The sequence below is a fragment of the Notolepis coatsorum genome (assembly GCF_963971535.1).
Source record: "Notolepis coatsorum genome assembly, chromosome: 19".
Taxonomy (NCBI): Eukaryota; Metazoa; Chordata; class Actinopteri; order Aulopiformes; family Paralepididae; genus Notolepis; species Notolepis coatsorum.
This window is the reverse complement of record NC_140183.1, coordinates 84,943,101-84,963,858: the sequence shown is the minus strand read 5'-3', so window position 1 is coordinate 84,963,858 and position 20,758 is coordinate 84,943,101. Positions and strand designations below refer to the sequence as shown.

The 20,758-nt window shown below is 42.0% G+C and overlaps 1 protein-coding gene across 1 annotated transcript in view; it reads left to right on the top strand.

Moving 5' to 3' along the window:
- cyth2 (cytohesin 2) overlaps positions 1-20,758 on the top strand; it is a 63,045-nt gene that overhangs the window by 16,316 nt on the left and 25,971 nt on the right. Inside the window, exons 2-7 of the mRNA XM_084336923.1 lie at positions 10,579-10,729; positions 14,467-14,533; positions 15,119-15,237; positions 15,356-15,436; positions 15,627-15,739; positions 16,386-16,534. Coding sequence (XP_084193049.1) covers positions 10,579-10,729; positions 14,467-14,533; positions 15,119-15,237; positions 15,356-15,436; positions 15,627-15,739; positions 16,386-16,534 — 680 coding nt within the window. The remainder of the gene's footprint in view (positions 1-10,578; positions 10,730-14,466; positions 14,534-15,118; positions 15,238-15,355; positions 15,437-15,626; positions 15,740-16,385; positions 16,535-20,758) is intronic.

The following is a 20,758-nucleotide window of genomic DNA, read 5'->3' as shown; positions in this document are numbered from 1 at the left end:
GGTTCGCGTTTTGATCGTCTAAGCTGCCGTAGGTGATGACGTCACACTCGAATGTAAACAGGAAGAGTCAAACACGGAGATGGAAAGTGGATGATATACAGAAACGAATAACTAATAAATATGAAGTTATGTTTAAACTTCTGTTGTCAAGCGTTGTCACTTGTCAATATAACCCACCCCCTTTCCTCACTTTTCCACCGTCCCTGCTTCACTCGGGACCACCAGCTAACGTTAGCCTAAAGCTCCGCCGTCCCTGCTTCACTCGGGACCACCAGCTAACGTTAGCCCATTGCTCGTGTCAATTAAATTGCATGTTATTAAATGTCCGCGCTGGTCTGTCTAATGAAATTACAACCGCAACATTATGTCGCCTGTACAGCCCTGGTTGTAGGCTAATGTTAGTGTAGTGAAATGCGAATGAAGGGGTGAAATCACTATTCGCAAGCTTGCGAGTAGATATAATTTTTCATTCGCACCGGCCAAATTAGGGGGCAATTTGCGACGATCTCGTCGCAGCGTACAGGCCTGAGTCAGCATGTACATTCAGTCAGCGTTTAGTCAGTCAGCATACAATCAGACGTTAGTCAGTCTGCATGTAGTTAGTCTATAGTCAGCATGTACATTCAATCAGCATTTAGTCAGTCAGCATACAATCAGACGTTAGTCAGATTATTTACCTATACAAAGGAAAGGAAATAAACGGCATTAATTAGTAACTAGATATATGAATTAAAGAGAAATGCGGATATTAACACTTTGATTGCCTAAGGCTAAATTCATGATATACCTCCCTTGCCAGCTCTATTTGTCTATGGAGAAGTTCCCCTTCTTTGCAGGGCTATAACTTTTTAAATTCTATTGCTAGATTGCCATTATTAGGGCCCATTCAAGGTCCTATATGTATTGTTCATTGTGTAGCAACGTTAAACTTTTTCATTCACATATTCATAGTAAAATATGGTCTAAAGTATAAGTATGTTTTCATCTCTTTCTGCAGCTTTCTCCAGAACGTGATTTATAGCCCCAAATGCATTATATTGATGATGAAATACAGTTTGGTAGGAATCTGTGCGAGATAAAAAATTTCAATTGGACGTACTTCTAGAAGTTTCTACGTATCATCTGATGATGACCGGATGGGCGGGGGATCGTTTATAATTCCGTGGGCAGCGTTATATCATTCATCTAGTGTGGGTGATATGATCATCAGAGCAGTTTATATCGAACACGTTCAAAAATAACGCTGAATCTTACCGTATCTTCCTCGCGCCGTTGGACGATGAGCGTGGAACTGAAATATTCCTATTATGGGATGTAGAAATACGCGATCTATTTCCAGGTTGTATAATAGTATATACGTCCAAATCATGTTGTTTATCGAGTTATTGGCAACGGATCACTATGTATTGTGTCGAGATCGAGTCCCGCGACCTATAGAGAGTGCCCGGAAGTAATATGGACGATCAGCACTTCATCCACATGACTTCCTGTTTGGCGCTTCTGCCGATCGGCCACCAGATGGCGCTCTTGAACCGCTAAAGGGTTGAGAGGAGGCCAGCACTGTGTCTCAGGGCTGCGGAGGAAAAATATGATTTCGATCACAGATTTTTGAAATATTGATATTAAAGACGAGTTACGGCGTCCTCGGCAACTTGAGCATGGCGGGGAAGGACGCCTAAACACGTTTTCGGCACTTAAAGTGTTAACGGTGCATACAATGCAACGTACCGTTGGCCAGTCAAGAGTTCGCCCACGGGGCTTTTCACTTTACAGTCTAGGCTCAGAGTGTCACTTAAATAGCGCGACGCGCCGGCGCAGAGACAGCTTACCTGCTCAGAGTCGCAATACGTTCTCCAAAGTGCGTCCACTAGGCGGCACCAGATAATAATTAACTCATGCAATAAATGTATGCAATAAATGTTACTCATGATAATAATGAAGGATAATTGTTCTGAAGGTCCAGATTAACACGTTTATTATTTTGTATAACTTATATATTGTTTATAGAAGATATATATCTTTACGTCATCTGTTTGCCTAACAGTATTCTTCATTTCGCTTGTTGTAGGCCCCATCCTTGACGCTGTAGGCGCCAGAGGCGCGCCCCCTAGACATGTTTTCTAGACATGTTCAGACATGTTCAGACAAGCCCAGAGCAAGCGCATTGATTCTGTACAGGTGAACAGGCTGAGCCCAACAGGGAACCAGATAGAGTATATTGTGTAGACGGTGCAAGCAGCAGCAGCAGCAGCAGTAGCATAACAGGAAAACTAACAGAGCAAGAGTGAAAGACGTCTGGTACAGTTGTACACAGACCGATAGCAGTGTATCGTTATAGAGAGCTAATGGCTACTTAGATACAACTATAATATTGTCGAGCCATTATTGGCACAGTATAGTGAATTGTGTAAGCGAAGTAACGTGGAGAGACCTATAGTTAAACCCAGCGACGTTTGGATATAACTACTCATTGGAGACCGTCTGCGGGTTAGCTTCACGTACAAACGAAGCTAACTAGCTACCATCTATGCCAACAGGCTTTTGGATTAATAGCTATTAACCCTGCCATCGGGCGCTAGGAATACAAGGACCGGTTCCGTACGAGACCCCTTCTTCCAGCGACGACAGGATTATCCGACCAGTCTACAGTTTCTCTGGAGCAGGAGCTCTAGAGAGAACCAACCGTCTCCAGCCACCTTCTTGCTTTTCCCTGTATCGCCTCGTTTCGTCTCACTCCCTTCAGAGCTCCACCGGTCGAGTATCCGTAGTCTAGGAACCATTCGTTACCGTTGACTTTGTTGCACTGACATTCTATTATTAAAGGAGAACCGTGATAACTAATATGTATGTTTGCTATTAACATTAAACATGCTGCTTATTCAAATTGTAACCCTGTCCCCGCGCAGTCAATTGAGTGTCCGCCATTTTGTCTAACTGTACTGTCTGGCTATTAATATTCTTTAGTAGTGGTTTAATCTAACATATCTCAATACAGTCAGGGTTGTGTAGCCCCTTAGCTACAATAATAATGATAAATATATTGGGAAAAACGTCGGATAATTCTCCAACAAGCGTTCTCGATACTGCCGCCTAGCAGGTTTTGGCCAGTACTGCACTTTTTGGGTCTCTAGATGGCTTTCACTTGTAGCATATAGGTCCGTGAGTGTAATATTGATATTAACTCATTCCCCGCCGGGAATTAGACGGAGCCCGTCATAGCACTGCCATGCTTTAAAAGATAGGTGTGCGTCCAGGGCACGAAATTAACTTTTTGACTCACCGGCCAGTGGTGGGTAGATGGGAAAATTCTACCCGCCAAGCATATTTCTTACCGGCCAAAAAAAAATATGCATTTTTGTGTCACATATATACATTTTTTTCAGTACATTTCAAGTAGATAAGCTATTACGTTGAAGAATAGACACTTGAAGAGGCCAGAGTTAAATTTGTACTCTCTCTCTCTCTCTCTCTCTCTCTGAACTGAAGTGACTTCTCGCTATCTGCAAACAGCTCCACTGTCTGTGTGTATACTTAGTAGCCTCCAGATGCAGCCAGGATTCTCCGGCAATGCAGCTGGACCCTATTGGTATACTGTGCTTTGGTCAAATCACATTCAGCATGCCCTCAGCTCGAATACGCATCGAATCAATGTTATAAGACATTGATATCAGGAGCTATCTGTAGCTACTGCTAGCCGGCTAGATAACGTTAAGACAACGCCTCAGTGAACTATTTAGTTTACTGGGACATATAGAGCTAACTAGGGATGCCCCGATCACGTTTTTTGCCACCAATACCGATCACCGATCGTCTTGAGCCATATCGGCTGATACCGATCCGATACCGATCGTTTTTGATTAATAAAAAAATATATATATATTTTATATATATATATATATATATTTTTTTTTAATATATATATATTATATAATTAGACTTGTAGTTGTATTATCTGCGAGACAACGCCACCACACAACAAGTCAAAATGCTCGCTATCTCCATTGTCTGTGTGTATACTCTGCTTTGATCAAATCACATTTGGCTCTGCAGATTTACCCTAGGCTCTGCAGATATACCCTACTCCCTCAGCTATCCCTGTTTGTGTCTGCGATGCAAGCCGGGGCTCGAATACGCATCAAATGAGTGTTATAAGACATTGATATCAGGAGCTGTCTGTAGCTACTGCTAGCCGGAAATATAACGTTAAGACAACGCCTCAGTGAACTATTTAGTTGAATGGGACATTTCGTTTTGAACAGTGAGCTAAGCTAACGTGAGCTAACAGAGGTATCATACACTAGTACGACTATTGCTGGAGCATTTGTTGATATCAGGAGCTATCAGTAGCTAGCCGGCTAGATACCGTTCGGTTAGACAATGCCTCATCTAGAGCCATATGAAATCCGTTTTATTATTTTCCAAATTCCATTTAATCTTTTCCCAAATTCCATTTTTTCCGTTTTAATATTTCAGAATTCTGTATTTTGCTTTTTATGCTCATTTTACCATCAGAAATAGTGTCTAATAAGTGGGAATGAATAAATGTCCACAATTGAATAAGATATAACAGTCCATTTAATGTTTTTAAGTGCTGCAACTCAGAAATACAGTTCAATTTTACACAATATTTTTCAATTAATATTGTGACAAAATAAAAATACATATTTCAAGTGTAAACAATAGATACAGCTAGCTACTACTGACATTATCACAATGACAATGTCAGTAACCTAGCTATATCTATTATATTGTGATGAAATATAGTAATGCATAATTTAGGCACCTTTAGTTTATTTCGTTTATAAAGGACAGTGTATAATGGCAATCGTTTGCATTAAACAAATGGATGGGTGCACTAGATTTAGCAAGAAGCTATCATTTCCATCTATAGTCCTATGTACTGTAACGTTTCATAGCTATTTAAGTTTATTTAGATTATAAAGGGCAGTGTATAATGACAATCGTTTGCATTAAACAAATGGATGGGTGCACCAGATTTAGCTAGAACTTCTAGAAGCTATCATTTCCATCTATAGTCCTATAACGTTACATAGCTATTTAAGTGTATTTAGTTTATAAAGGGCAGTGTATAATGACAATCGTTTGCATTAAACAAATGGATGGGTGCACTAGATTTAGCTAGAAGCTATCATGTATTCATGTCCTAACGTTATAGCTATTTAATCACAATAGTGTCGCAAGTGTTTTTGCGGGTCCAGTCCACGGAACGTTGACAGAATTAGCAAAACACCTTATCACCGGAGGCATAAAAGTCATTAGGATACTGTTCTGCTCTGAATTGAGGGCTTATTGTGGAATTGTTTAGCTTCTTGACTATGTTAACACTGAAACAGCCAGACGCTTGAGCACCGCGGCTGTGTTGTGTGTAACACGCTGTAGCGTCCCCGCCTCCCCGGTCGCGTGTGCACCAAACGTTCCACCCAAAAACGAAATTTCAGTCCAGATTAGGCCAAATTCTGCAATATTCCACGTTTTGCAGTTGATTCCATTTTTATTTGTTAATTCCGCGATTCCGTCCGCGATTCCGTGAACGCGGATTTCATATGGCTCTAGCCTCATCATGTATTAAACTAAAAGTGAATAGTTGACTGGGTCATTTTGTAATGGTAGCTAACGTTAGCTCATGGAGGTCTCGTCCCACTAGACTAGACTAGACCCGTGTTTACATGCGTGCGGGAGGGGCTGGAGGAGGAGCAGACGCGCAGCACTGTGTGCAGCTCCCGGTGTCTGAGACAGAACTCAGCGAGTGAGATCGGTTTTGACGATCGGCGAAAAGAAAGCATTATCACCGATCGCATATTTATACTGATTATCGGCCGATAACGATCGGTGGCCGATCGATCGGGGCATCCCTAGAGCTAACGTGAGCTAACGTTGCCTACCGAGAGAACGGAGGTATTATGCACTCGACTATTGCTGGAGCATTTGTTGTATTGTATTAAACTAAAAATGAATAGTTGACTGGGTCATTGTTTAAACAGTAACGTTAGCTCACGGAGGTCCGCACTAGACTAGAGCAGACTGCCTCTGTGTTGATACGAGCAGAAGCACGGACTGGGGCGGATATGACTCGTTGCCACGTTTTTTTTCAAAATAAGAGTATCATATGAACCGAACGTTGCTAACTGCCGGAGCCATCGATATTATGACTGGAGCTGCGCTTGGGGCGGAAATGAGACCCGCACAGGATTTTCAAAATAAGAGTATCGATATGAACTACACGCCAGGTGGCGAGCAGACCTCTCATCTCAGTGTCACTCGCCAAACCAAAAATCTGCCCGCCAATGGCGGGTGGCGGGCTCCAATTTCTTGCCCTGAGTGCGTCACCTTGTTTGTAGAGCTATAACTATTCTATATTATAGCTATGGATACAATACTATGGCCCATTTGACATCACCTATCTATTGTTCAATATGTGAAAAAGTAAATTTTTCCATCCATACGTTACCGTGTTATACCGTGGTGAATATAAGTATCGTTATAGCGTGGTCTGGGGTAATTCCCGAAAGGCTGTGTTATAGCCTCATACGTGAATCCTACTCTAAGCGATGCCGTTTCTTGCCTGTACACGCTATTATTCGCAAATCAAATCTATATCATAGGCATTATGTTCCATCATGAATGCATGAAAGGGGGGGGGGGGGGTCGTTTGACTCGTTTCTGATTATTTGATTGGTAGGGATGCCCCGATCACATTTTGCCACCGATCGTCGTGAGCCATATCGGCCGATACCGATCCGATACCGATCGTTTTTGATTAAAAAAGAAATTAAAAATTATTTTATATTTTTTTTTTCTTTTTTTTTATAAAATATATATATTATATAATTAGACTTGTACTTGTATTATCTGCGAGACATCGCCACCACGCAACAAGCTCCACTGTCTGTGTGTACTCTAGTAGCCTCCAGCTACGGCCAGGATTCTCCGGAGCTGCAGCTAGACCCTATACTCGAGTAGCCTGCAGCTACGGCCAGGATTCTCCGGAGGTGCAGCTGGACCCTATTGATCATATTCAACAACATGCCCTCAGCTCGAATACGCATCGAATGAGTGTTATAAAACATTGATATCAGGAGTAGGGATGGGAATTGATAGGATTTTATCGATACGATTCCATTATCGATTCTGCTTATCGATTCGATTCTTTATCGATTCTCTTATCGATACCTGATCAATTTATAATTTAAATAAATAAATTGGAAATGCAACAGAACTAAGCTGGTTAGAATAACAACATGCAACTTGACATTTCTGATTGTCATTTATTGTTGAGCCCCCATGTCAGGGGCGACAGTGGCTCGGGAGGTAGAGCAGTCGTCTGGCAATCCGGAGGTTCCCGGTTCGATTCCCGCTCCTCCCGGGCAGCGTGTCGATGTGTCCTTGAGCAAGACACTTAACCCCTAACTGCTCCCGATGAGCAGGTTGGCACCTTGCATGGTTGCCTGCGCCGTCGTTGTGTGAATGTGTGAGTGATTGGGTAAAATGTAAGGAACAAATTGTAAAGCGCTTTGGATAAAAGCGCTATATAAAAAAGCAGCCATTTACCATGTCAGAAAAATACAAAAACTGTAAAAAATAAAACATTAACTATAGCCTACACTTAAATAAAATAATGTATTTGAGATTCTCTTAAAATGTATTTATTTTTTTATTCTTAAACTAATTTAATCTATTGAATAACAGTCGTTATTCCTGACTTCTGTCTCACACACACACACACACACACAGACACACAGACACACAGAGCTCCCTCCCCGGGCCCCTGTCCTGTAGGTATTGGCTTGTGTTGCTACACGGACACATTTGTATGTTGCACCATGGTACTTCCTGTCTGACGGACTCAGAGTAGAGACTTAGTAAATAAACAATCCGGCTCTTATTATATGTGAACTAAAGAGTACAATGTTTACACAACAGTCCCCACCCGCTGTTTTATTGTATTTGTACCTGTACTATCCGCTGTCAGCTGTTTATCTCTCTTTGTGAGCTTGATTAAATAGCGTTAGCTCACGTTAGCTAGCGATAGCTCCGCGGCTAATTTTAGCTCACCCTAAACTAAATCAATGACTTTGTTCTAAAGCATTCAAGTAGTTTTCACTGCACATAGAAGTAGCCAAACAGCGGGAGCATTTCGGGAGCATATGACCAAAAGCCAGGCAATTTCGAGCCCTTAAGGAATCAAATAGAGTCTGCCATGGCTACATGCTAACGCGCGCAACTGTAGGAAAAACCTGGCAGCGTTAAGGGAATCGAAAGTCACAGGAGCTATCTGTGGCTACTGCTGGCCGGCTATATAACGTTGATACAGCGCCTCTGTGAACTATTTAGTTCAGTGGGACATTTCGTTTTGAACAGTGAGCTGGCGTCAGCTAACATGAGCTAGCTGAGGTATCATACACGTCTCTACTAGAGTTTGCTGGAGCGTTTGTTGATGTCAGGAGCTATCGGTAGCTGGCCGGCTAGATACCGTTCGGTTAGACAATGCCTCATCATGTATTGGACTGGAAGTGAATGGTTGACTGGGTCATTTTGTAACGGTAGCTAACGTTAGCTAAGGGAGACGCCGTCCTCCCGGCTCCCGTCCCACTAGACTAGACTACTAGACCCGTGTTTACATGCGCGCGGGAGGGGCTGGAGGGAGGAGCAGACGCCGCACAGCTCCCGGTGTCTGAGACCGAACTCAGCGAGACGAGCGAGTGAGATCGGGTTTGACGATCGGCGAAAATAAAGCATTATCACAGATCACCGATCGCATATTTATACTGATTATCGGCTGATAACGATCGGTGGCCGATCGATCGGGGCATCCCTATTGATTGGCAGTAATGGCATTCGTATTGAACACTAAAAACGCTGATCAGCTGGATCGGTATAAAAGCATTGCAGGATCAAGCTAAAATTGACGTCAGATAGTCCTTACCTGTGATCGGGAGTATTCCAAAAATAATATTCCAATTTGATCGCCATCTGGTACATCCAATGTCCATTTGGTCCACGGCATAACCCACCACAACATATGGATCGGGGATATTTGACGCGCTTCAATGGAACCGCTCCATCCGCCCGACAAGGAAAAGTGAAACCGGATGGGTGCTCGATACCGCCGTCTAGCTGGATGCGGCCGGTATTGCACTTTGGCAAACTCAGACTCATTCCCTATGGTAACACGAAGGTCCCTGAATGAATAATGAATACAAATATAAAAAATAAAAAAAACGATCAAATAAAGAGTATACTCGTTGTTGCCGTTCAAGCGTCAGCTCCCAATAACGAGTAAACTCGTTGTTGGCGGGGAATGAGTTAAGATCGAATAAAAGAAAAAAACGATCTAAAAACGGATATATACGTTTATGGCGCTGAAACGTTGGCGAGCAAACACGTATATATATATATATATATATATATAACACGTGAACGTGTTAACATATTGAATAAACAATATTGTTACCCCCATATCCTTATGTCTCTTTATAAATAAGAACCGGAAATTAGTTGGTTTATTCACTGTGTCCATGGAAACAACAACAATGAAAAGACTGAACTAATAGTCCATTTACTTTTTTGATAACTATATCACTGCATAACTCATAAATGTTCAGACAAGCTTAATATTTGGTTATTTGTGATACTCTCTAATATACATCCAATTCAAAGTTATAGTCTCATTTTCTTTCAAACTAATTTGGTCATGGATGTCCAGATTTGGTACAGACTTTTACTCTCTTCGGCAGAGTTGTTTAGCAGGCTCTGATGTACAGGCCTGTCCCTACAAACCAGAATTGAGTATTGACTAGGGATGCTCCGATATTTATATCGGATATCGGCCCTGATATGACTAAAATAGCTGGATCGGGTATCGGAAGAAAAAAATATATATATATTGGATTTATTTTTTTAAATATATATATTCTTTTAATAATATAATATTATAATAAATACAATAATAAATAACAATTCAGTACATTTATATCCGTCTTAATTTGTTACATTTTGTTTCACTAAGTTAGGAAAGTAATGTTTTAAGTCAAGCCTGATGTTACCTTGCACAAAAGAATGATCCCAGTCTCTTCCACACAGTGAGGCATACAGTTTATTAATTGAACAATGGGTATCGGATCGGTACTCGGTATTGGCCGATACCCAAAGCCCAGGTATCGGTATCGGGACTGAAAAGTTGGATCTGTGCATCCCTAGTATTGACCCAGGCCATGGTATTAGGGCGAATGTTAAGAGATTGAGCAGTAGAATGTTCAGCGGAAAATATTTTCACACTCAAATACTGTAGAGCTATGGGAAGTGTAATGTAGATTTAAAGATGATGTAGGCTAGACTTAATTAAACCAACAAAAAAAACGTGGGCTATTTCTCAGCCAAAATAAGCCTACAAAGTATTTTTGTCAGTGTTGATATTGTGCAGCCCAATTGCAGGTCTGTCATAACTGTTTTCTACCGCAATTAGTTGTTTTAGATTGAATGTTTTTTAGTTTTCTGGGTCTCGGTGTGAATCGGCAGCAGCAGTAATGACTCTATTCTTCCCCTCTTCCTGCGCTGCAGTCCCTGTAGACCTGAGCCCAGAAGAGCGCTCCGAGCTGGAGGACATCCGTAGGAGGAAGGGCGCTCTGCTGCAGGAGATCCAGAGGCTCCGAGATGAACTACGAGAGGCCATTTTAGAGGTGGAGGGCCTGGAGACCAGCACAGAGGGCAGGTGAGCAGGAGACCACGTTGCATTTGCATGTTTAGATAAGAGGGTTGAAGGGCCTGGAGACTGGCACAAAGGGCAGGTGAGAGAGGGAGCACGCTGCATTTGCATGTTTAAATTAGACGTGGAGGCCTGGAGACAAACACGGATGGCAGGTGAGAGAGATCACGCTGCATTTGCATGTTTAAATAAAGGGATGATAATGATAGGGCTGACCTTAGATTATTTTTTTGGAATTCGAAGCTTCAGGGCCGAGATTCGATTTTAATTCGAAGCTTCGAAATAAAAAAGTACCGGTATATATTTATTTATTTTGATTTAAAAAAAATATATATATATGTTGTGGGACTTGTACAGCACTTTGTTCAACTTTGTCAGTGCTGTAAAGTTTAAACCTTTTTAAATCTTAGACAAACAAAACACTTTGCTTTCATGAAATATTGTAAGCTGTCATTTGAGGCTTTATGAAAAGTAGCACAATGAACACAAATCTGTCAGTGCTGAGTCCGACCTCATCTTAAATAACGAACAGCATTGCTTGTTGTAGTTAACACACAATGGCGCCCGACCACGGAGATCTCCGTGTTTCGATTCCACCCGTTGTGGACAGAAGCACGGATATATCCGTGGCAAGTTGTTATTGCTTTTATTCCATTTTAATAACCTATTCAAGGTCGCCGAGCGGCACTGCAGATTTACCCTACTCTTTGAATTCGCCAACGTGCAATACCGGCCAGATCCTCAGGGGCGCTATCGCGATAATAGAGTGTTCCCTGTGGCAGAAGTTGTCTTTTTTTTTTTATTATTATCTCTAATGTAGTTTTCTACTCATCTGAAGCGATAGCTATTGTCTGTTGCACGGATACGTTTTGAATTGCGGATTTCACTATGCAATAAGGGGATTTATCATCAGCCAATGGACATATCGATCTACCAGATGGCGATCGATAATGGGGAAATGCTCGGGGGGATCTAACCGGCTCATGGTAAGATCTTTTTCACGTAGATTACAGCCCGATTACGAGCCTTGTTATGATACGATACGATCAGCGTATGTGGCTACTTAGACGAACACGGTTATTGGTAATCAATAATAGGAAACGACGTCCCCCGCCCCCCCCCCCCCTTTCATGCATACATGCTTGAGGATCGTGCCGATCATATGCAGTTTGAGTTTTAACTGTAGCATCTGTATAACGGAAATGCCATTGGATATAACGTTAGTAACTATTAGCCCTTTATCTCGCCTCCCAGGAAATATACTAGACCAGTGGTTCTCAAACTGTGGTACGCGTACCACTAGTGGTACTTGGTGGTACTGCTGGTGGTACTTGAAAACATTTACAAAAAAGCACAATTTTTTTTTCTTTTTTTTTACTTTTTTTTTTTTATTATTATTTTTTAAACATAACATCAAATTAGACACACAGGCATTAATAGTAAACATCCAGTACAATTTTTTTTTGCAGTCAGGCCACTGAACTTAGAAGCAGGCCAGGCCAGTGTTTCTGGTTACGGTGGCGCGATAGTTAGATAACCTAAGTGGGGAACAACCAGGAGATCACTGTGACAGAGAGTAATGCAGTCTAAACAGTCATACTACATCTTTAATTCAACTTCAGCCCTGATCATAACCATTTATTTTTAGATTTTTTGTAATGTCAGATAAAAAATCTGACATTACAAAAAATCCATCAAAATCTGTGTTGCTGCTAATCATTGACACATGCCTAGCCTGTAACAATCCCCCACAGAAAAATGTACTTTGCATTTGATATATTGAAAATATTTTACTTTTTGTGTTTTTTTTAACAATAATTTGTGATGCCATCACACAAACTGGCATTTAAAGGGTAAACATTAAAAATGTATTAAATATGTTTTTTTTTTTTTTTTTTTATTTTTAATCCACTTTTTCTCCCATTTTTCTATATTTTCTCCCATCCCAATTTCGTATCATCCAATTCAACCCTCCCCTGTCACGAACGCTGTTTCTTGCCTCCCACAAGCCGGCTGCAATGTGGACTAAGTCATACATAGCACAAGTCCCCTCCGGTACTTGAGGTAACAGCAGTCGCATCTTTTCACCTGCGCAGCTCGATCTCTCAGTGTCGAGGAGTAACGCGTGGGAGGCTCACGCTGCCCCCGACACTTCCTGATTCTACTGCGCAGGCGCACCAACCGACTTGTAGGAGTCGCTTGTTCACAACGTTCGATCCCCACCCTTCAGTTTTCCCTCCCCGTAATACGGCCAATGTGTATTAGAGAGAGAGAGAGAGAGAGAGAGAGAGAGAGAGAGAGAGAGAGAGAGAGAGAGAGAGAGAGAGAGAGAGAGAGAGAGAGAGAGAGAGAGAGAGAGAGAGAGAGAGAGAGAGAGAGAGAGAGAGAGAGAGAGAGAGAGAGAGAGAGAGAGAGAGAGAGAGAGAGAGAGAGAGAGAGAGAGAGAGAGAGAGAGAGAGAGAGAGAGAGAGAGAGAGAGAGAGAGTACATTTGCTGAAATACAGTTGTTCTTAATTTTCTCACTTGCTATGTGAGAATGTTAGTTATTATGTTCTCAATGCCCCTTGCATTGTATGAGTTGTGTGGAAGAGTTTGCTAGTTCTAGTGCTATCCCTTTGTACATTGTGGCTGTGTCTGACAAAAGTTAACAATACATAATGGTATTAGGAATACATTTGCCTCCTGCGTGAACTGCGCATAGCTGAATAGACTGTATTTTAACGCCGGTCATATGGTGGTACTTGGAGAGCCAGCTACGTTCTCAGGTGGTACTTGATGTAAAAAGTTTGAGAACCACTGTACTAGACCAAATGCCGTATAACGCTTATATTCACGGCGCTATAAAATGAGAACGTATTGATGAAAAAATTCTTTCTTTAATCCATTTTGAAGGGACGGTGTATGGTCCCAATTGACAATGAGAATGGACAGATAGCAATACTATAAAGTATAGATTTAGCTCTACAAACAGCCCCACGTCTGTTTACATTTGCCGGTCCTCTAGAGATTTATTAGACTCATTCCAATGGCCCCGAATGTGTTAACAAAGAGAGGCAGAGTTGATTTAGCAAAAAAATATATATATATATTCATTTTATTTTGTATTTTTGAATAATCAAATTTTATTTTCATATTCGAATCCCATGCCCATCAAACGAAGCTTCGAAGTATTTAAGACAGCCCTAGATAATGAAATGTGCTGCCGCAGAGATCATAAACACCATAGGGTCCGTGTTACTTGTTACTGATGTCACTGCTGCAGGCTCTTGTGAAATGAACCACATTTGTACCTGAATAAACAATTTGTTCTATTGCTGTCCTATATTCTAAATGTTCCCTTCCCTCTATGCCTCCCAAAATGTTGGTATTATTGATAGAGGTGTAAAGATTCAATCCAGTTTTCGGTTAGATTCCTAATTGATTATTGGGCAACAATTCGGTGCATCATAAAATCACTTGGGCCACGGTTCGGTTTGATTCGATTTAATTTAGCAAAACAACGCGTATGAAAATGTGGCAAGATGGATTCAGCAATAATTAAATGTATGCAACTAAAACCTCACACCAAGTTATTAATTCACAATGTTGTATTAAAACAATGAAATCAAATGGATGAACACAACATTGGATTAGACAAGTTTACTGATTGATGCAGCTAGATTGCATTGATTAATTTCTACACCCCTAAATGGAGAGTCATGTGTTTTGAGCACTGTTTTGATCCATTTCTCACATCTTTGCAGTAAAACTCTACAGAAAAGCAGACATGTGGCTATGGGAAGGAAGAAGTTCAACATGGACCCTAAGAAGGTAACAATGCTTAAAGAGTAAAGAAGTAGCTCTACATTTCGACAGCCATCACTGATGCAGAGTGGTCAGTAACATGGGTCTCCCAGTCCCTCCACTCTGCAGTAAACAGAAAATAAATCTTTCTGGTATCCCTTCCCACTTCATCCAATCAGGAGAGAGAACCCTAGATATTTTAACTTTTTTCAAGAAATGTGCTTACTGCACTGGTAGACTATTTTACTTGTTTCAAGGATATATTTGCTTGAAACTAGTTTTTATTTCTTATTTTTGTCAGACCATTTCTGCAGTGTGGAGTTCTCTCTCCTGATTGCATAAAGTGGGAATGGGATACCAGAACATCTGTTTTCTGTTTACTGCAGAACGGAGGCACTGGGAGACCCATGTTACTAGCAAGACGATCTATATCAGTGATGGCTGTAGAGCTATTATTTGAACATGTACTGTATACCACTTATTTTAACAAATTAAGATGCCACTTACAGCACCTTTAATTCTTATGTTGCTATTTATTTATTCATTCCTTGCTATCATTGACACCCCCCATTCTTGCTATCATTGACACCCCTCCCCACACACTCTTTGTAGGGCATAGTGTTTCTAGTGGAGAATGAGTTGCTCAGACACACTTCAGAGGACGTTTCCCAGTTCCTCTACAAAGGAGAAGGCCTCAACAAGACTGCTATTGGAGACTACCTCGGAGAGAGGTACTGAGTCTCTTTATCTATTTCTTCATCTTTCTGACATACTTCTATATATAGTATTATATGTTATCATTTAATATATTGTTATATATTTCCTGATTCTGTTTCTCCGCTCCTGCAGAGATGACTTCAACCTCAAAGTGCTGCAGGCCTTCGTTGACCTCCATGAGTTCACTGACCTCAACCTAGTCCAGGCCCTCAGGTACACTGTGTCCACTGTTTCCACATCCTGTGTCATGCAAAGAAAAATCCCTGGCATCCTTTTTTATATTTTTTTTATTTGCAAGACTTGAGGAAAGCAATATTAAAACTGCCAACATCTCATTGACTTATATCAAGCCCGCCCTCTTTTCTTGATCCTCCAATCACAACTGACGCTTTCCCTCCCACAGGCAGTTCCTGTGGAGTTTCCGTCTGCCTGGTGAAGCCCAGAAGATAGACAGGATGATGGAGGCCTTTGCTCAGAGATACTGTCACTGCAATCCTGGCGTCTTCCAGAGCACGGGTAATGTAGAGCTAGAGACCCATATGTACAGCAGATGGCTTGAAATAGGCCCGAGCCAGGCTATTTTATTATTCAGGTTCTGGGGTGAGCCTTTATTGTTGGAACTGTCCTAGTCTTTCAACCGCCTTGTCTTCATTATGTGCCTTGTGTTTGGGCTACGCCCATATGAGATCTGGCCTATATTTATGGCTCATGTTACTGACTTTGGGATTGAACTAAAACCACATTTTACAAATCTACACAACAAATCTAAAAATGCTTTTAACTTTTAAACAAATAAGAACATTTGTTCTGTCTCATCAGAATATATAGCCATGTTCTATCAGAGCAAAAACAAGGAATGGCATTTTAACATCCTAGTGGCTTAAACATTTATTTTGCTGTTGTGAGGAATTCTACTAGTGCTTTATCAGCAGCACTTTTTCCAATAACAACATACTGTAAAAGACTAATGGCGGACAATGTTTATCGGCTGACCTATATCTGTCTAGCCCCAACTGGTAAACACAGACAGACAAACTGATAGACAGACAGACGGCGCATTGCAAACATCTCCCAGTGGGCACCGAACACCACTTCAGTACTGCGGCACTCTTGTTGCATGTGTCCGACATTCCTAACGTCCTCCCGTCTCTGCCACTCCCAGACACGTGCTACGTGCTGTCGTTCGCCATCATCATGCTGAACACCAGCCTCCACAACCCCAACGTGAGGGACAAGCCAGGCCTGGATCGCTTCATATCCATGAACAGAGGCATCAACGAGGGCGGAGACTTGCCGGAGGATCTGCTTAGGGTACGTGGAAGGATGCCGTTCTCTTTTATTGAGACGTAAGACGACACCTACTGGCTCTTTCTAGGTGCAGCTGTTGAGTGTGTGGATGATGAAAGTGTTGCTGCAGCTTGGATGTTCACTCAGTGGCCACTTTATTACGTCGGGAGTGTGCTGCTGTAGCCGGTCTCACCTCATGGTTCAAAGTGGTGTGCATTCAGAGGTGCTCTTGTGCACACCACTGGTGTCATTTAAGATTAAACTGGACTTTGAAGAAGTCTTTATTCATTGCACACATTGCAACGTAGTCATGCAGCGATACACACGCATGCATTTATTTGTTGTTTTTATTTCGCCAATTACATTTTGTCTCTGCGCTTGACCCTCCCAGTCGTCCTTCCCCCCCAAGGGCAGCCGGGAGCAGACATGGGTTGCAGCGTGGGGCAGCACCCGGGGACCAATCCAAGTGCTCCTGTCCGTCTTCGTCAGGGACACGACGGCGTTGCCGTTAGCGATCTGTTCTGCATGATTTTCCATTGGGTTTTTATCTATTCTTCTGGAGGGGAAACCCTTGCGAGCACAGCGGAGAACATGCAAACTCCACACAGAAAGGCCCGGGAGATACCCCACCTGGGTACCTGGCAACCTGGTCCCCAAGCAGGCATCGAACCCAGGACCTTCTTGCTGTGAGGCGACAGTGTTAACCAATACACTACACCACCGTGCTGCCTTTACGTGTGGTTATTTGAGTTACTGTTGCCTTCCTGTCAGCTTGAACCAGTCTGTTCTCCTCTGACCTCTCATTAAACTGCTGAACTCCTGGGATTAGGCTTGGGCAGTATAATTTTTTTTCACACCGTCATACCTTGATGACATAATACCCCGGTATATGACGGTATGACTTTCATTTTCATCAGCGGGGGGGGGGGGAGCGGAGCTAAGTTAAGTTAACAATATACTCGTTATCACCATACATAACGCTTATATTGAAACACGTTGACATTAGGGCCGTTCTTTCAACCTAAAAGTGCACTCTCTTCAACCTCGAGCCTAAATTCCTTAGCAACCCGTGTTACCAAGTGTAAACAAACGCGCTGTAAACAAACCAGCGCGCACATACGATTTCGATACACGCAGATATGAAACGAGTCATACGGAGCGTATAACAGAGGCTGACATTAGAGCAATATGACTCACAAACTCATGACAGTAGTACACAACTACACAGACGCACAAAATGTATTCTGCATTAATAATAATCAAAACCCAGCTTAAGCCATTAAACCAATGTAGTGAATCGCGAAGCCAATACGCACACACACAGTCGAACTGGAACGCTTTACCAAATATACACTACCACCAGCATTCATATCTCATACGTTCATCTTCCAATCGCTTAACCATAACATAACTTACTTACCGGGCGGTACCCAAACAACGTGTCCCTGAGTCCACATTCATGCACGAATCAATTTCAAAACGTTAGAAAAACGCTCCGTTTCCCGATTCCTCAATCATCCAATGTCTGGAAGTGGGCCCATGGTTAATAAACGGTCCATAACCGCATTCTATAGAAGAATAAGTCTTTATTTATCGTGCAGATTAACACATGCAAGATGAAAGACCCAACGGAACATGCGCGTTGCGTCACCTGCTCAGCTGTGCTCTGCTCTGACTGAGAGAGGGAAAGACAGACTGCCCTGCCCTCTGCTGGCGCGTGCTGTGCACTACAGAGTTGGCGCAGTCTGTGACGTCACGGTATTGAAAATCATACCGTCGGTATTTCGAAATACCCTGGTATACCGTAATACCGTCATACCGCCCAAGCCTACCGGGGATCTTCACGCACAACGGTCTCTAGAGTTTACAGAGAATGGTGTGGGAAAACAAAAAACACCCAGTGAGTGGCAGTTCTGTGGGCAAAAACGTCTCGTTAATGAGGGATGTCAGAGGTGAGCAGCCAGACTGGTCAAGCTGACAGGAAGGGTAAAGATGCTGTAAGTGGTATGGCTTTGTTCAAATAAATGTTAAATAGCTCTACATTCCAACAGCCATCACTGATATAGAGTGTTTGGTCAGTAACATGGGTCTCCCAGTCCCTCCGCTCTGCAGTAAACGCAAAATACAATTTCTGGTATCCTGTTCCCACCTTATCCAATCAGGTGAGTGAACTCCACACTGCAAAAATAAGAAATAAAAACTTGTTTTATGGAAATGTGTAAAATTATCTACCAGTGCAGTAAGCTAATTTGGCTTGGCAAGAGTTCTCTCTCCTGATTGGATAAAGTGGGAATGGATACAAGGAAATGTATTACCTGTTTACTGCAGAATGGAGGGACTGGGAGACTCATGTTACTGACCAAACACTGTCAGTGATGGCTGTTGGAACACTTATTTTAACAAAGCCACACCACTTGCAGCATCTTTACCCTTCCTGTCAGCTTGAACCAGTCTGGCCGCACACCTCTGACAGCTCTCATTTCGCCCACAGAACTGCCACTCACTGAGTGTTTTTAGTTTTTCCACACCATTCTCTGTAAACTCTAGAGACTTGTGCGTGAATATCCCTGGGCCCTCATTATCAATAATGCATAGAAAGTGTTCTACTTTAGTTCCTACGCACGGAATTTAGAAGATCAGGATTTATCAAACGTGCGTACACAGGTCGTACGCACACATGCACAATACCAATTGTTCTTACCGTCTATGCTCATGCGCGATTCTGAGTATTTGCATACAGAACCGCCCCTAATTAACCATATATGTTCATTAAACACCCCCATGGGAACATGCTGTTTGTGGAATGTGGAATAATGGCTTAGCAAACTAATATGAGAAACTTCACTGAGAGCGAGATCGATCATGGAGGTCATCTAACCAACAAATTGACTGTAGAAAGCATTTCGTTGTAAACAATCTTATTTGGAAACATGACACACAAAATAATAGTATTTAGCTTTTTATTTTAAACAATATTTAATCGTATGCTTTTAAATATTTGTGCGCCGGGAGCCAAGGGTGTTGAATCATAATCAGAATCAGAAAGGTCTTTATTTGCCAAGTAGCTTTCACATACAAGGAGTTTGCTTTGGTCGTTTTTGGTGCGACATTAGCGGACAGACATTAACACATTCAGCGCCAGAGGTTGAGTATGGCCGTGTGTGCCAGCGCTTTAATGAATGGGGATACATGCAGGTGTTTGCAGTGCTAAAACTATATTAAATATCATAGCTATGGATATAAAACTATTGCCCATTTGACATCGAGTATCTATCGTTCAATTTGTGAAAAAGAAAAAAAAAATGTCATCCATACATTCCCGTTTTATACCGTGGTGAATATGAGTATAGTTTGAGTAATTCTGTGTAATCCCAGGAAACGCCGCTATGCAGCGTTTAGTGCATTTCACTAGAAACCGTGCCGTTCCTCGCCTGGATCAACAATCAATCTGAAATCAACGCTATATTATCGGTATTATGTTTCATCATGCATGCATGAAAGGGTGCAAGATTGATACCATAGCCCTTACCTTGACTAGGATGTACTGCAAAAAGAATATTCCAATTATCTGATCGCCATTCCAAGTATTGATGTCGATCGTGTTGCCAAGATAATCCACCAAAGAACATGAACGGGCGGTGCTTGATTCTCCTCAATCCATGCGTTATAAACATTACTCCTGCCCGACTAGGAAAACCCGGACCAGACTTTTTAGATAGACGGACAGACCAAGCTAGAGAGTTTCCAAGGATGTGCAATACCGGCCGCAAGGCGTTAGGCGGCGGTATTGGATGTTTGCGATCTCAGACCCATTCAGGACCGCCTGCACAGGCAGGATGGATTATGAATGGAAATAGCCAATAAAAGATACAGAAACGAGAATCTTCATTTCTGGCACTGAACCGTTGGGCCACAGACACGAGAATTCTCGTGAACGGCACTGGATGTGTTAATTGTAATAATACAATAAAGAGGTGGAGTAAGATAAGTGAAATATGAACTAAGTTGAGCATAATATAATTATGAAATAAAATATAGGCCAGGGCTGTACAACTGTAAATAAAGAGGTTGAATAATATTAAATGGGATATAAACTCAATTATATATGGCACAATAGAATCTGAGAACTTTTTTTTTATCCACTTTTTGTCCTTATTTTTCTATTTTCTCCCATCCCAATTTCGTGTTTCCAATTCTCCCCTCTCCTGTCTTGAACGTTGCTCGACTATGCCCCCACTGGTTTGTTGT